Source organism: Canis lupus, chromosome 18 (assembly GCF_011100685.1).
Source record: "Canis lupus familiaris isolate Mischka breed German Shepherd chromosome 18, alternate assembly UU_Cfam_GSD_1.0, whole genome shotgun sequence".
Lineage (NCBI taxonomy): Eukaryota > Metazoa > Chordata > Mammalia > Carnivora > Canidae > Canis > Canis lupus.
Window position 1 is genome coordinate 12,250,092 of NC_049239.1, and position 17,620 is coordinate 12,267,711.

Genomic DNA, 17,620 nt, shown 5'->3' on the forward strand with positions numbered 1-17,620 from the left:
CTTCCAGGAGACAGTCGGGTTCAGGTCGGGAAGGCAACGCTCCCGCTTGCTGGGCCCCGCAGAGCTGGCCCCCTTGCCAACACTGACACCTTCTTCCCCCAGAGTAGAACGGAAAGGGTCTTGGTCATCCACCATGGCCATGTCCAAGCCCCTGCTCTTCCAACAGAGCCCGGAGGACCAGAGGATTAGCCCTTTTGTCCTTGGGCGGAGGACCCAGGGACGGAGCCCTGAGGCCACACTTGCAGTGACACTTCCACCCTCATCCATCACCTGACAACACCACAACTCCAGGTGCGTGTGAGTCTGGGAGTTTAGCATCAAGAACAAAGTTTAAAAAAAAATAAATAAATAAAATAAAATAAAAATAAAAAAAGAACAAAGTTTATTGGGTTTATGGTTTATGTTTCATAATATTAGGATGTACCATATGGAATATTTCGTAATATTAGGATGTACCATACAGAATCAAAAAAAAAGCAACTTAAAAAAAAAGACTTGCTTTCCAAATTTATGGTATCTTTACAGTTGATCTGTGTTTCAAGAATGAGGACGTGAACCAGATGAAAGCAGGAGGGAACATTCCCACATAAAGGACATGGGGACAAGGGAAAATGGGTGTAGTGCTGGGGTTTAAGGAGAGTAATTTTGAGCCTTAACAAACGGGGTCTTGAAAACCAGGGAGGGGCACCATGAGGCAGAAGCCTTAGGAAGCTCCCTGAGGTGTGAGTGCAGAGATTGGGCAGGGAGCAGGAGGAGGAAGATGCCCTTATAATCCAGGTAACAGACACTGGAATCTTGAACTGAGGTGGTGGCGGCGGGCGACGGTGGATCAGAAACGGCGCTATGGAGGAGAACTTTCTGGTTTGGGCCACTGGGAGTTCCATCCTGAATGAGCAAAGAAGACAAGTCAGTTTAGGATCGGTTGACTTTGGGGCAGTCCAGGTGGCTCAGCGGTTTAGTGCCTCCTTCAGCCCAGGGCGTGGTCCTGGAGACCCAGGATTGAGTCCCACGTCCAGCTCCCTGCATGGAGCCTGCTTCTCCCTCCTCCTGTGTCTCTGCCTCTCTCTCTCTCTCATGGATAAATAAAATCTTTAAAAAAAAAAAAAAAGGATTGGATGACTTTGGGGCTCCTGGTGACTCCTTCAGCCCAGGGCATGATCCTGGAGACCCGGGATCAAGTCCCACGTCGGGCTCCCTGCATGGAGCCTGCTTCTCCCTCTGCCTGTGTCTCTGCCTGTCTCACTCTCTCTCTCTGTGTCTCCCATGAATAAATAAATAAAATCTTTAAAAAAAAAAAAAAAAAGACTGGTTGACTTTGGGGCTCCTGGGTGGCTCAGTCGTTGAGCGTCTGCCTTTGGCTCAGGGAGTGATCCCGGGGTCCTGGGATGGAGTCCTGCATCGGGGTCCCCACAGGCAGTCTGCTTCTCCCTATGTCTCTGCCCCTCTCTGTGTCTCTCATGTAAATAAATCAAATCTTAAAAAAAAAAAAAGGATTGGTTGATTTTGACATACCTGTGGGTTATGCAGGTAGAAATACCCCAGGGACAGTTGGATGAGCATTTCCACAAACCAACAGGGCTAGAGGGCTGGTTTCAGAAGCCATCGACATCTCGGTGGTAATTGAAGCCAAAGAGGAGAACCACAGGGGAGACAGTTACTTGGAGACATTTTTGATTGTCATAACAGGGTAGGGGCAACCTCTACTGGCATCTAGTAGGAGGAGGCCAGAGAGGCTACTAAACTTTCCAGAATGCACAGAACCCAATAAAGAATATTCTGGCCCCAGGGTCAGAAGCACTAAGGTTGAGAAACTTGGAGAGGCAGGGTGCGTGGAGAGTGAGAAGAGGACTGGCCTTGGAACCCAAGCAGAGAAGCAGGCCTCTACACAGGAACCTCCAGAGAGAAGCCACTGACCAGAGTAACTTCCTCAGCTACGTAGGCTATTGGCAAATCAATGTCCAGTACAGGGTAATGGATTAGGGCTGAGACAGGGCCTGAAGGAGGAGGCCGTGGACAGAGTCTCCCACCCCAAGTAGAACCACTACAGACAGGCAGCCAGTGGACCCCCCGAGGGAAGCCAGAGAACTTTATAGAGAAGGCCTCTTACCTTCTCCGCACCTTTTCTTCAAGGAAACACCCTGGAGAACATCGGGGTGATGCCTGCTGTGCTGCGACTTGGCACTAGCTGTGAACAGATGCAGCAGGTTCCAACTGGCTGCGCCAGAGAGAGCCCTTTCCAGGTCTGCCTCTTTGACCAACTCACAGGAGCCGGAGTCCAGCTGTCTCTCAAAACTGCATTTCCTGCCCCTGTAGGAGCTGGGGCTACAAATATTTCCCCCTAAGCCAGGGGGTTTCGACTCACTGGATTTGACAGCTGGAAATGGCTGAAAATGTCCTCTAGGTTATCCCCATTGCTTGAGAGTTCACTGGCCCGGCTTGCCATCCTGGGAGCTTGTGACCTACCTGAAACTGGAACTACCTCTCCAGGTTGGCGCGGCTGTGTTTGGACACTCTGGGCTTCCCCTGAATAGAACCCGACTCCTTGGATGAATCCTGAAATGTATTTGTGTCATTTGTCCTCTCAACTTACCATGTTTAATTCGCGTTCCCTTAAAAAAATAAAAAATAAAAAATAAATTTAAAAAAAAAAAGGTCTTACATTTAAAGAGCTTAACACCACGCCCAGCCCATTGTAAATGCTCAATAAAATGCCAGCTGTATTTTTTTGTTGCTGGGCTATTATAATTCTTAGTCCTGGACAGAGTCAAAACTAAACTAATATTGTGGGTCTAAGCTTTGGAGATAAAAAACAAAAAACAAAAAACAAAAAACAGCTATCTGCCATATGTTCAGATTTTTAATTGAACTATGGTTGTTTAGTTTTTTTAAGATTTTGTTTATTTGAGAGAGACAGCACAAGCAGAGGGAGCAGCAGAGGGAGAAGCAGACTACCTCCTGAGGGGGGAGCCCCACGTGGGGCAGGATCCCAGGACCCTGAGACCCTGACTTGAGCCAAAGGCCGCCACTTCCCTGATTCAGGCACCCAGATGCTCCTGAACTATGTTTTTATTTTTATTTTTTTTCTAAGTTTTCTTTATTTAAATTCAATTCGCCGACGTATAGTATAACACCCAGTGCTGAACCGATGTTTTTAAAGATTAACATTCAGAGACCACATTTTCATATCCTAATGCCCTAAGAGAATATCATATACCAGAAACCTTACTGCCAGAAGATTGATGTACATTTGCAACAACAGTCTCCCTTTTCTGTGAGACCTGAGCCAGCAGTTGGTTTTACTACCTCTTCCTAATAAAAATAAACGAAAAAGAAAAAAAACAAAACATAAAAATAAGCTGGAAGAAGAAACAAAACGTACCATGCTTTCCAGGGTACGCGGCTTCTTACTCAATGTAAGTAGTTTCAAGCACATCAAAACCTCAAGATTTTTAGCCTCGCTGGGCTGGAAATCGCTTGGCAATGAAGTGGGGGGCGGGGAGGGGGGGATCTTTCAGGCTTTGGTGTCCGGTCCTGTTTTCTCCTGGGTTTCCGTTCACGGTGGATTGAGGAACAGAGGGTGAGAAGGAAGGGGAATGTCGGCGGACGGAAAACATTCCTAAACCAGAAGATGCTATTATTGCACCTTGGGGCTGCTGGGCTCCCGGAGCACGTACAGACCAAATGCCTTTCTGGAAAAACCTGAGCCCAAGCTCACGGCTTGGAACAAAACCCAAGTGCGCACAACCGAGGAGGGGGGGTGTGTGTGGAGACGACGTGTCCCTCCGGGTCCCCCCCCCCCCCCCCCGCGACGGGCGAGCTGCAGGCGAGCGAGCCCCGGGAGGAGGGGCCGCGGAAGGTCGCACCCGCTGCAACCCTGCGCCCCGGGCACCTCTAGGGCAGGGGCCGCAGAGCTCAGCTTTGACCCAAACAGCGCCTGCCCCGTCCTGAGATCCTCTCCTTGCACCCGCTTGGATCCGGTGTCCAAAACGACTGCCAGGGACTCTTTCTCCTGGTGCGAAGGACAAGGACTGGCCCGACTAAAAAGGAGGGACTTTGGGGAAACGCAGGCTCGCAGCCCTGGGTCGCGGCCCGGAGGGGATGATGTCAGCGCTCGGGGCGGGCGCGGCGCGGGCGGGGGAGGGGCGCGGGGGGGAGGGGGGGGAGGGGGAGGGGCGCGCCCGCCGCCGCCGCCGCGGGAGCCTCCGGGGCCCACGTCAGGGGACGCGTCGGGATAAATAGGGTCCCGCAATGGCCGAGGCCGGCTGCGCTCGGAGCTGCCGCGTCGGGGGCCGGAGCTGCCGCGTCGGGGACCGGAGCTGCCCGGGCGGCTGGGCGCCCCGCACGCTGAGCGCCCGCGCCCTCGCGCTCCGAGACGCCCGGCCGGGCCCCGCGGGCGCACGGCGTGTCCGCGGCCCCGGGCGACGGCCGCCCCCGGGGCAGGGAGGACGGACGGACGGCTAGCGGGGCGGGCGGCCGGGCCGGGGCCATGCAGCTCGCGGTGCTGGCGGCGCTGTGCTGCCTCGGGCTGCGCCTGGCGCTCGGCGTGCGCGGCGCGCCCTGCGAGGCGGTGCGCATCCCCATGTGCCGGCACATGCCCTGGAACATCACGCGGATGCCCAACCACCTGCACCACAGCACGCAGGAGAACGCCGTCCTGGCCATCGAGCAGTACGAGGAGCTGGTGGACGTGAACTGCAGCTCGGTGCTGCGCTTCTTCCTCTGCGCCATGTACGCGCCCATCTGCACGCTCGAGTTCCTGCACGACCCCATCAAGCCGTGCAAGTCGGTGTGCCAGCGCGCGCGCGACGACTGCGAGCCGCTCATGAAGATGTACAACCACAGCTGGCCCGAGAGCCTGGCCTGCGACGAGCTGCCGGTCTACGACCGCGGCGTGTGCATCTCGCCCGAGGCCATCGTCACCGACCTCCCCGACGGTGAGGCCGCGCGGGAGCCCGGACGGGCGGGCAGCCCGCACCCTGCTCCCGAGGGCGGGACGGGGGGGGGGGGGGGAGCGGCAGGGGACCTGCCTGGGGACGGGTGGAGGGAGGGGGAGGCTGCAGGAACGTCCGGAGCTGGGGAGCCCCGCGTCCCGAGGAGCAGGCGTGCGGGGCGGGAGGCGCCGCTGGAGCCGTCGGGGGCGCGCACCTGGACGGGGGTCGCGAGCAGCCGCAGCAGCAACAGCAGCGGCAGGCGCGACCTGGGTGGGGCCTGAGCGCTGCGCACTTTGATCCCCAAAACAATCCCACCGGGAATCTCCCGTTTAGTGTGAGCCCCTGGAAACTCTTGCCCCCACCCCACCCCACCCCCCCAAAAAAAGCAGTACCTACCCGTAAGTCACCACTCCCCACAGGAGTGCACTTTGTAAATTTAGTCGTTCTGGGAAAGGGAATCTGTGGCATCTTAGTTAACTGGATGTCCACTTTCACTTCCCTTCCTTTTTTTTTTTTTTTTTTTTTTTTGGTCATCTGGCTGCTTTTCTAGGATGAAGGAGCAAGCTTAAAACCATTTCTTGAAACGAAACCTAAGAACATTTTGCATGCTTTTATCCTGCACATTTAGAGAGATTATGGTGTTGCCTTAGTGTAGTTTCTGAGGTTATAGGTCAGAGCGTTGCCCAACACAGGAAGGAGGAGAAGTAAGGTGAAGGGAAAGTCGGAATTCCTCTCTAATTCAAAGCTTTAGGGGGAAAAAAACGTATTTATTGCTCAGATTATATAAAAGAGGGTTATGCTCTTGGGGGGTTATAGATAGCAGTGGGCTGCTTCTGCCTTGCAAAAAGAGAGGCGGCGATTTGGAAATATTCTGGATGTTTTGATTAGTGTCAACTGTCAAGCTGCGAAAAAGCAACATTTTAAAATGGATTTGGAAGGGAAGTTAGTGTGCGTCAGCCAATTGAAATGGATGTGCATTCGTATCAATTTGTGCTCGTTGGGCAAAATTTCACTCAAAAATCTTCTTTCCTAAGCCCAGGAATGTCTGTATGAAAAAAGTAGACGACAATCACATGCCACTTTTACAATGTAGTGTCATTCTTTTGTGACACTGTGTTAGTGTCTGTCTCCAGATGGTTCCTTATTCCAGCTGGGTGAGCAGGCTAAGTCACTGACCACACCTACGTGGCTCTCTGTGTGTTTCAGACGTTAAGTGGATAGACATCACGCCAGACATGATGGTACAGGAAAGGCCCCTTGATGTTGACTGTAAACGCCTAAGCCCCGGTGAGTTCTTTCTCCCTTGAGGTTCCCCCTTTGTCGCCTCCCCAGTGTGGTTTCTGAACACTTTTCCAACTTATTGTCTCTCTTTTGTCTTCTTCAGACCGTTGCAAGTGCAAAAAGGTGAAGCCGACTCTGGCGACGTATCTGAGCAAAAACTACAGCTACGGTAAGTCATCTGATGAAACCATTTACTGGAGGACTTGGCACATGGCAAAGCCAGCCGCAAAGCTGATCACAAAGTGGTAACTTACGTGGGTTCCAGATGGCACGGCGACAGCTGGAAAATATCTTGCTTTTCTGGGGAAATTAAGCAAATACAAAATAGGTTACCCGGGGGGAAGAGTGGTGCGGATCAGAGCAGAGTTGCCATCGAGGTCCTACTTGTCTTAGGCAGACGGGCCACTCAGCCAGGATGGCCCACCTGACTTGTTCTCTTCCTGGGATCTCAGTGCTATCGGAAGAGTGGGTGACTGATCCATGGGTTGGATTATCTGAGGCCCAGGAATTAAGACCTCCCCCTGTTTTCCTTTTACTTATAAACTCCTACAGATATTTAACATCTTAAAGGAATTGTGGGGAAAGAGGTACAGGCATTGGCATAGTTTAAATGCCCTCCTGTCTTACTGGAAAGAGCAGTCCGCACATTCTGTAGGGGGTCAGCTATTTTTAATCTTTTAAGTAAACCGAATTCTATTATCATTTGAAAATAGATTTAATTTAAAAATGTGTCCTTTTAAAATATCCGTTTGGGTTATTTTATGTTCCTTTGCATTTCCTACGTTACTTCTGCTGAAATGACAGGAACTCTTTAGGCAAAATGGTCATTTTATTTGTTAACTTTGTTTTCCATGATTCAAACTGAAATTTTAAATCATCAACTTTATGTGGTATGTCACATGGGAAAGTAGGAAGACTGTGGCAATACAAAAGTCTGAAAACATAACCTTTTATTTGAGTTGTAAGATTTGAGATTATATCTAGCCAACGTGGGTAACTCAACCAAAAAAAAAAAAAAAAGCAAATGGTCTTTTCCAGTAGCTTCCATTGTTGTCGTTTTAAAAACATTTCTTGTAGATAGTGTCTTAGTCTAATCTCCTTTGTCCCTCATCTGACACTCCCCAGCCCTCCTTACTAACTGGGGCTTCACTGTCTTGCTGTTCTCCATAACTACTTTAATGGTGAAACCATTTTCTATTTAAGTCCTTTGGCTTCTTCATAAACCAGCTTTCTAGGACGGAATCCAAGACAGATCTGTGCTAGGCTGATTACAATTCCATGGAAGGCAGTAATAGTAAGGGACCAAAGGGGCCAGAATTTAGAGCGTAATCAGACGCAGTGATGTTAACAGCCATCTGTAATAACACTTACACTGCTGCTCACCGCAGACCTTGCCCTGACAGCGTGTGAGTAAAGGATTGAGAACAGTGATCTTCAGAGCCTCCTTCCAGTTCAGAAATGTCATGGCTTTCATAACTTCCTTTGGAAGAGAAAAAACGTTCAAGCGTCAGACGGGTGGTTGGACCATCCAAACTTTAAAGTGGCTTCTGAGGGGCGCCTGGGTGGCTCAGCGGGTTGAGCGTCAGACTCTTGATTTCGGCTCAGGTCATGATCTCATGATCGAGCCCTCCCCTCCGCCCCTTTGGGCCTCTGGCTCACCGGCTCATTCTGAAATCTGCCTGAGATTCTCTCTCTCCTCTCCCTCTGTCCCTTCCCCTTTGGACGCACTCTCAATCTTTCTCTCTAAAATAATGTCTTTTTAGAAAAGTGGCTTCTGAACCCAAAAACATATGATTCTCACTTCAAATAATCACAAGGCAGGGGATAAACAAATACTCATTTCTGTGAAATATTTACTGACATTCCTGACTTGAATCTTCTGGTTTGTTCTTTTGGCAAACAGACCTACAAACAAACGAACCAAATTTTAGCATTTTCAGCCTGAGAACAATCTCTGAGATTCTCTATTCACATGCTAGCTGCAGCCCATGAGGAGCCCTCACCGATCCAGAAGCAGAGCCCAGACGAAGCCTGCCTGTCATTTTGCTCATACATCTTGTGGCATGAGCCAGGACTTTAAAGACAATGCTGACAATACGATTGTGTGGGCTTCTTGCTGGCATCTGGGCAGCTCGGACATGACCATAATTACAGGAGGCATTCTTTAAGAGAGGGCTCAGGAGTTGGCGTGATTACACCAAGTCTTTGTCTCCAAAGGCTTCATCCACACTTCTATCACTTTTTACATTGCAGTCATTCATGCCAAAATCAAAGCTGTGCAGAGGAGTGGCTGTAACGAAGTAACCACTGTGGTGGACGTGAAAGAGATCTTCAAGTCCTTGTCACCCATCCCTCGAACGCAGGTGCCGCTCATTACAAATTCTTCCTGCCAGTGTCCTCACATCCTGCCGCATCAAGACGTTCTCATCATGTGTTACGAGTGGCGCTCCAGGTAGGCACCAAGGGACAGAAGAAACTGCACACTGCTTCTAAAAACATGAATCTCATTTAGCAGTCATGGTTTATTAAAAAAAATATGGCACCAGGAGTTCTTTTTAAACAAGACAATTTAATAAAGAAAGAAATAAACAAACAAGACAGTTTTAATAGATGCCTCTGTTGTGATCTCACGTATCCTCAATATTGTTTAATTCCACGTGGCATTAAGGAAAAATAGAAATAGGAGGATTTGAATGGAATCTTTAAAAATCTACTTCAAAATGTCAAAATGGAATCTTTAAAAAGCAATTTTCAAAATTTATTTCAAAATTTTGACTTCCAAAATTGTAGGCCAATAAGTTACTATGAGTTAAGACATTCAGACTATTCAGATCAATCTTAGGGGGACGCCTGGGTGGCTCAGTGGTTGAACATCTGCCTTCGGCTCAGGGCGTGATCCCAGGGTCCTGGGATCGAGTCCCACATCAGTCTCCCTGCATGGACCCTGCTTCTCCCTCTGCCTATCTCTCTCTGTGTGTGTGTGTGTGTGTGTGTGTGTGTGTGTGTGTGTGTGTCTCATGAATAAATAAATAAAATCTTTTAAAAAAATCAATCTTAGGGTGGCAAGTACTGAATTTTTTCAAAGAGCTCTTCAATAACCTAAAGATCAAGTTAACGACAATTCCACACTTTCCTTATATACAATCTAAATGTATACAATGTTTGTTTGATAGACCATTACATACAGACACAGTCATATTCACACTCACATGCATGTATATACATGTGTCTATATATCACTAGCTGGGAGCGTGGCTTCCCCCACATCTCTTTCCTTGGCCTCTTTTTATATATTGGTACCTTATAATGTAATAATCGAACTCTTCAGACCAGGTTACTGGATGGGCCCCATAACCCACGGCAGGATACATCTCCCACAATATAAGTCCTTTTTTATATAACAAGTCTTCCCTTTGATTCTCTGCCATTACTGTTCATGTATTTCTTTTGGATACAACTATGGGCTATTTCTCCAAAACACCTTTTGAAACTAGCCTCACTTGAATACTTTCTCGATCTGTATTCTATCAGCACTTGGGTACCCTCCTCATACCACGTATACTATCTGGTGCTCTTGACTTTAAAGCTGTTCTTCTACTTGCAGCTTGTCTCTCTGTGGAAGCAGACTGCATGAATGTTGACTGTTTCTAGGCTCATCTCTTGCATAGTGTTTGTATCTGCTGCAGGACTAGATGTGGTTCTGGGAACATACCGGAACATAGTCATTGAATCCTATTGGGACAGATGAATGGATTATAAATGAATTAAATAACAGCTTCCCCATCATCCTTTCTGTTCACTTATAGACTTCATGTAATTCTGATGAAAATGCCAGTAAAAATATTGTTGAATAACTGGGAGTTATGTCTTCACAAATGATGCTAATGATCAGTTGGAGGAACAAACGGAGAAGAGTGTATAAAGGAGATTTTGAAAATACCATTTGAAAGGAAATCTGCCTTAAGAGAGACAGAAAACTGGTACAAAGCTGTACTTGCTAAAACCATGTGGTGCAAGAGTACACATGTAGATAAATAAAACAGAGAAAGCAAGTCTTGAAACAGATTCTAATGCATAAAATAACTTATTATGAAGGAGATATGGCAAATCAATTGGACATGAATATATTGTTTAGTAAATGTTTCAAATATTTTTATTTGGAAAATTAGCACATATGTTCACTTTTTACTATACTATAAAATAAATTTCAAATGGAGTAAAGAAATATTTTTAAAACTTCATCATAGAGGGTAAAATTAGGTGAATAGGTAGGTATGTGAAATCTGAATGACAAAATACTTTGCAAACATGAAATTAATTTAAGAAATCACAATGGAAAAATGTCAATATGCATTTTTGATGATATAATATCATGGACATAAAAATCACCCCAAAAGGACAATAAATATTGAAAAAAATACTTGAAATAGTTATGACAAAGGAATAGTAACCTTATTCTATAAAGAGTTCATGTAAGTTCATATTTGACATGTAAAGACTACAATATATAAATAATATGTACATAAATCTATACAAGTTCCAGAAGAAATACAAAGAGTAAATAAATTTACCTCTTTAATTCTCCAATCCAAATTAAAAAATAATTTGAACCAAAGTTCAACCATTCTGAAAAGAGTTTGGCACTGTGCATTGAAAACTTTGAAAAAATATATACTCTTTGACTCAATAATTCTACTTCCAGAAATCTATCTGGAGGCATAATAAGTCAGTGCACACTAGTCTGTATGTACAAGGGCATTCAACACAATGCTGGTGACAGGAGCTAAGCAAAAGAAGGGGGTTCAACAGTAGAGAAAGGCCTAAGTGTGTAATGGATATTATTGTTGAAATATTATATAGTTATTATAGCTATATTTTTGAATTCTAATTAAATGAGAAAATGTGTATAATAGAATGACAAAAAGAAATATATTATATGACCTAAATACTCAGTGTAATTTAAATATATATATAGGTATGAGGAAGAATAAAAGGAAATGCTAGTAAAATATGAATAGTGGATATGTGGATTGTAGGGTTAAGGGTTTTAAAGAATTTGGGTGTTTTTCCAATTTTTTTGTATTTTTAAGCTTTTTCCTTACATAATCAGAATTGCTCAAGATAAATTATTTTTTCTTTTTTTCAGGATGATGCTTCTTGAAAACTGTTTAGTTGAAAAATGGAGAGATCAACTTAGTAAAAGATCCATAGTAAGTATAGTTAGCAATACTCCAAATACAGAGTTAAGTGTGAGTGAAGAAATTCTATAGCACTAGGGGTTCAGCACATACTCCCATCTCCAGGCTCTCACTATTTATCTTTTGAATAAGCAGTTAGGAGCTCTGACTTGGAAATTGTAGTTCAGTATCTCTGCAATATCAAGGTGATTTGGTTGCATTCAATCCTGATCGATTGGTTATTTTAATATAAAAATATAACCTTAATTAAATTAAGGTTTAAAATTTTTTTTTCTGTGGTATTTCATTTAACTATTTTAGCAAAATCAGTCACGTACTTGAGCAGAATTTACCTCCAGAGGGTTTAAAACAAACATAGACACAGGGTGTGGGAATGTGCAATCCTAAAATTCATGCTGTCTCTGTACAAAGCATAATCTTTCCCTGTGCTTAAAACAATTTTGAGACTTGTCAAAATCAATAATCTACGAACTATAATCATTTTGGGGCCAAATCTATTACTTTAATGGTAACATCAGAGAAAGATTGGTAATTCAATTAAAGGAGTTAGAATAATTTTTTGCCCAGAGATATGAGTTCACACCAGAACCAGAGAAATCAGATCGTTGGTTTGAAATGTTTAAAGCATCCCCGCTCTCCTCTAAATCCGCTTAGGTATCTGTAGGAGGACTTGTGTTTTCAGGTTCACAAAGGGTCTTACTACTACTGCCCGTGCCCTCTTAGTGTGTGAGGGAAAAGTCTATATTAATACTGACTTATAGAGAAGGTAGTTTGAACAAAGCCTCTCCTACTGGATGCATTTGGGAATAACACGACCTTTACATCTGAGCTAAAAACTCAGGAGCTACTCAGGAACCCACTTCGCCTTCCTGAACAGAAAATTCTAGTAGGATTGGTTATGCAATTTCCAAGACCGCAGCAGATTAGAAGCATCAATATAGAAAGCAAGTTCACCCTAAGAACCTGAGTGAAAGCAAGCTTTCAGGAATCATGGCCATTTAGGCAGTTTACTTCTGCAGCAAATATTCCAGTAATGCTTCCGTAAGAATTTGAAGCTAGCACCATATAATAGCAGGCCTAATGAGTTTATTATTTCACGACAGACTACACTTGTGCCCTGGGAGGGTGGGGACAGTGTTTCTCATTTCATTGTATTTCTGGTGCCTCAGACAATGCCCAGCCTGTGCTCATGCTCAGACTCTCCAATGAATGAAATAAACTCCAACAAAACAGTGTATATACTGTGATAAAAAGCAACATCTATTCAAGTGGACTCAGTTTTTTCTTACATGCTGCTATTTAAATGAGTAGTATTTCTTTATAGTAGAAGTAGTAAATCCTTTTCTATCAAGGAAACAACTATCCAGAAAGTCTCGTTTCTCATCAGTTCTGGGTAGCTAATACTTGAGTGGATTACTAGAGGTGGGAGGGGCTATCTTCCTTTGGAAGTAAGAGAATTAGGTGAGCCCACCTACAAATGCCATAAGAAGGACCCTGGACTTCCTAGTGAGGCTTCGCCTCTTAGCCGTGTCAGAACCCCTGCTTTGTAGGAAACTTGCTGTGTAGGAAACTGGCATCGCAGGGCCTATGGGCAAAAGTGCATGGGTTGGGGCCTTGGGCCCTGGAGTCAGACTGGTGAATTTGCATCTCAGCTTTGACATTTGTCAGCCACATGACTGTGCAAATAAGCTCTGTGTGCTCGTTTCCTGGCCCCTACCATGGTGCCCACCTAGCAGGGCTGTTGGGAGTTTCAGTGAAATGAATAAATAGACAGATTGCATCCCACCTTGAGCACTTTTCAAATCATCCGGTGTATGAGAAATGCCATAGTACAGCATAGCTATTTTATTCGTTGTTATCATGACTTATATGTGACAGTGGGGGAAAAAAGGGGCATCAATCCTGACATTAGTTTAATGGCATTACTCGGTGAAATGTACTTGATGGTCATGGTTACAAATTGCCTCCCAGCAGTGGGAAGAGAGGCTGCGGGAACAGCGGAGGACCGTTCAGGACAAGAAGCGAACTGCCGGGCGCACCAGTCGTAGCAACACCCCGAAACCAAAGGGAAAGCCTCCTGCTCCCAAACCAGCCAGCCCCAAGAAGACCATTAAAGCTAGGAGTGCCCAAAAGAGAACAAACCCAAAAAAAGTGTGAGCCAGCTGCTTTCCAGAACGGAGACTGCCTCCAAGGATGAGGCCAGCCACTGCCCAGCCAGCCTGGGGAAGGCCCTGCTCCCCTCGCCTTCACAACTGCAGTACTCCTCAGACACATCTTGCAGATTTTTCTTAATGATATGCTTCAATTTTTCTTTTTAAGCCGCCACAAACTGTAGTGGTAGGTATGTCCTTTGGTATGGAAGGTATATGAAAGCTCAAATCTTGTGGACAAATCTCCTTGCGGCAGTCAGGGTAGCCTTCAAAGGCGCCCACTCTGTGCGATCTCCAAGGGGGGGGGAAGATGCTTTGGTTCTTACCATTTGACCTAATATGTGCATTGTAAAATAAATGCCATATTACAAAGAAAACACTTTTTTTTTTTTACAATCTGTTATATTTCAGTTTGACTTGTCATATTAGAATGTTCGTAATATTTTAAATGCGATCGGAAATACGATGATTTGAAGGAAGAAAGCAAGAGGAACGAATGTCTAAAAGATCTTTATGTGTTTACTGTTTGCGGAAGAATTTCTGTGATGAAAGGGAATTTTTGAACTATCTAGAAAAGTAGGATATGGAAAACTGTAATGATTTTTTTTTTTCACAAAGAACCCTTTCAGCTCGTTTTTAGCTAGAAACTTTAGAAACTAAAACAATAATGATGATAACTAACTAAATAAATAAAAGGGAAAGGCAAACACACCATATCTGGATCCTTATTTCCTGGCTACCATGCTGTGGGTGGAAAGGCTCTGAATTCATGTTCATGATGCTTCTCATTAGTAATCACTACGTAGCACCAGAAACAAGGTTGGTTTCTCCTATGATCATTTATACACCAGTGACGCAGCCCCCAAGACTTTTACACCCGTGGATGTGCTCATCTCATTTCCCAGGACATCCTAGATATCTTGATGCCAATCCTGAGAGAATGTTCTCTCTGCAGATAGCTGGCACTGACAAAGGTGCCATGGGCCCAGTGCGAGAAGGCCAGGACTGGTCCAAAGTCCACGGTTCTCAGCCTGCAATGACACCCCTGCCACACACCAGCTCTGGGCTCGGAAAACCAACTACTGTCACTTCTCCATTCAAGGATGGAATGGAGGAACAATCTGAAAGCTTAAGTATAAAATCTCCTTTAGATTTACCAGTGTCCCTGCTTCTCAGAGAAAGGGTTACGTGACCTGTCGCACTCACACAGGGCCGTCAGACACATCATCTCATTTCATCTCAGTGGCCATCAGGACATGGAAGTGAGGTGCGTGGGTCAGCCAAGGTCAAGCGGAGAATTGGCGTTAATAAGAATGCAGGCATGGGCTCCTCTGTCCTGTGTCACCACTGCAGTGCAGTAGTGGTAAAGGCGTCCAATAGAGACTCACACAGAGGTACCAACAACCCACTCGCGTGTGTTTCTGCTCTATTACAGACCCAACTTCTCTGGCCCTGAAGGAAAGCCAAAGAGGTGTTTAGCATAGCACCCACACTAAAGAAACCTACGCAAGGCCATTAAAGGCATTGGCAGCCTAGCCTACCTCCTTAGCATTGTGGGGACTCTTTGGGGAGGGGAATCAGAAATGGAACTCTCCATGGAAATGGAGAAAAAACACATATGTAAAAAACGTAAACACTTTTTTTAAGTACAATACTGAATGTAATAAGAGTCTGGAGAAGACTAGGTATTTAAAAACCATTGAAATATTTAACTGAAATCACATACTCAATATGACATGAAATGTAATACTTCCTGAGGAATGTTAACACGGGGATCCCCGGGTGGCTCAGCGGTTGAGCGCCTGCCACCAGCCCAGGTCGTGATCCTGGAGTCCCAGGATCGAGTCCCGCCTCGGGCTCCCTGCATGGAGTCTCCTTCTCCCTCTGCCTGTGTCTCTGCCTCTCTCTGTGTTTTTCATAAATAAATAAAATCTTAAAAAAAAAAAAAAAAGGAACGTTAGCATATGGCAAACCAAGTAGCAGGTTTAGACTTTATACAATATGTAATTGGGCACATGTACAGTTTGATTAACTGATACAAGTTTAACCAGGCCATTGGTTTATTATTCTGAAAAAGCCAAAAACAAACATCAGCCCACATGGCGAGTAATGTAATAAGTAACAAGTAACAACACTACCAACAAGGTAGTGGCCTTTGTAAGAGCCAAGAATTTATTTCTCTCTCTTCAATAGTTTCTCCTTCAAAATACATGTGAGAAGAGGTAAAGAAAAATATACGGAAGGGAAAGGTGAGGTATTGAAATGAGAATTGAGAGTTGGATTACCTTAGTGAGAAAAAAAATCATTTATTTTGCAATATTTGGATCAGCAAATCTCATAATTAAGGACAGCTGCAGGGATTTTTTTTCAATAATTTTTTGGTCTTTCAATAATATGATAAACATGTATTTTCTATAAAGTAATAAATGCATAAAATAAAAATGGTAGAAGTAAAATCCTACCTAATCCTACTCATCACTATGCAGAGGTAATCACTGTTCATATTTTGGCATACAGTTTTCCAGGTGTTTACTATGCATTTATATAATGATTTGAGGGAAAAAAACATAGAAGCTTATTTTTCATACTGTTCAATAACCTTCCTTCTTCACTCAGTCTCTTATTCAGACTAGTTCTCATGTCACTTCATTTATAATGGCTCTGTTGTGTTGCATGGTATGTGTTACCTACAAACCCTTATATAAGTAGAGATTTAGGTTGTTTCTTAACGTACTGAATAACTGAATCAACATCTTGATAACTAATATCTGTGCACCTCCTTAACTAGTTCCTTGGGATAAGTCTGTTTAAGTGGCCTTGGTGGGCCAAGGAGTATGACCACCAAGGAAAATTCTTTTTTTTTATTTTTTTTTTTAAGATTTAATTTATTTATCCATGAGAGACCAGAGAGAGAGAGAGAGAGAGGCACAGGCACAGGCACAGGCAGAGGGAGAAGCAGGCTCCCTGCAGGGAACCCAATGTGGAATTCAATCCCAGGGCCCTGGGATCACGCACTGAGCCGAAGGCAGATGCTCAACCGCTGAGCCACCCAGGCATCCCATAAATTTCTTGATTATAGTGTCAGTTATCCATCAGGATGCTGGGCCATAAATAGGTAAGAATGCTGACTTTCCAAATCCTCACTAAGATTGTTTCAACCTGTCAATATTTCTTTGTAAATTTTAGCTGGGAACTGGATGTCACCTGGGGCAAAGCTCCGCTCTTCCTCTGTGAGCCATCACTGACAACACTCTGAACACTTCAAATACTTGGAAGCTGGGGGATGAGTAATGAAGCACCTCAAAGGGGGTATAGTTGATAGAGAGATGGTAGACTAATAAGATAGATGATAGCTATATAGATAGATAGATGATAGGTAGATAGATTAGATAGATAGATAAATAGATAGATAATTAAGTTCTTGACTTCTGGGGAAAGCCTATGCAATCTCTTCAATTTTTTTTAATGAATCAAATTTCATAATATAACTGGTCAGCTAGAGAAACCAAAGAATTAGGGTGTAGCAGACATGCCAATAGATTTCCTCTCAGCCCAGCCTTCTTATTTAGAAACAGAATTTAGATAAATAACCTTAGTTTCGGGATCCCTGGGTGGCGCAGCGGTTTGGCGCCTGCCTTTGGCCCAGGGCGCGATCCTGGAGACCCGGGATCGAATCCCACATCGGGATCCTGGTGCATGGAGCCTGCTTCTCCCTCTGCCTGTGTCTCTGCCTCTCTCTCTCTCTCTCACTGTGTGCCTATCATAAAAAATTTTAAAAAAATAATAATAACCTTAGTTTCTACATTCCAGTGTGAAACTAATGCAGTGTAGGGCAACTGGGTGACTCAACTGGTTAAGCATCTGCCCTTTGGCTAGATCATAATCCCAGGGTTCTGGGATCGAGCCCCGCATTGGGGAGTCTGCTTCTCCCTCTCTCCCACTCCTCCCCACTCCTGCTCACTCTCTCACACTCTCTCAAATAAATAAATAAATCTTTAAAAAGAAAGAATGAATGAAAGAAACCAATGCACTATGAACACTTTTGGTTTCTGTCCTTGGA

General features: G+C 44.8%; 1 protein-coding gene and 1 long non-coding RNA gene across 4 annotated transcripts; one reads left to right on the forward strand and one right to left on the reverse strand.

The window, feature by feature from the left end:
* Positions 1-354: 354 nt before the first annotated feature.
* Positions 355-3,781, reverse strand: LOC106559945. 3 transcript variants are annotated; one of them, XR_005372905.1, is made up of 4 exons: positions 3,380-3,781; positions 2,108-2,609; positions 1,513-1,609; positions 355-885 (listed from the first exon to the last, which is right to left on the reverse strand). It is a non-coding gene; the product is annotated as an uncharacterized LOC106559945 (long non-coding RNA). The 3 variants fall into 3 exon arrangements; XR_005372906.1 differs by having other exon boundaries at positions 1,513-2,553; XR_005372904.1 differs by having other exon boundaries at positions 1,513-2,609.
* Positions 3,782-4,486: 705 nt separating this feature from the next.
* SFRP4 (secreted frizzled related protein 4) lies at positions 4,487-14,274 on the forward strand. The gene is made up of 6 exons (XM_038562679.1): positions 4,487-4,934; positions 6,138-6,218; positions 6,316-6,381; positions 8,466-8,664; positions 11,359-11,422; positions 13,382-14,274. The coding sequence occupies exons 1-6, from the start codon at positions 4,487-4,489 to the stop codon at positions 13,565-13,567; spliced, it is 1,044 nt and encodes a 347-aa protein (XP_038418607.1). The 3' UTR covers positions 13,568-14,274.
* Positions 14,275-17,620: the final 3,346 nt, after the last annotated feature.

Excerpts from the sequence above, each read along its gene's own strand:
- SFRP4 (XM_038562679.1), top strand. The coding sequence starts at position 4,487 with ATGCAGCTCGCGGTGCTGGCGGCGCTGTGCTGCCTCGGGCTGCGCCTG. Across the intron at positions 6,382-8,465 it reads GAGCAAAAACTACAGCTACG|TCATTCATGCCAAAATCAAA; the intron begins GTAAGTCATCTG and ends TTTACATTGCAG. Across the intron at positions 8,665-11,358 it reads TGTTACGAGTGGCGCTCCAG|GATGATGCTTCTTGAAAACT; the intron begins GTAGGCACCAAG and ends TCTTTTTTTCAG.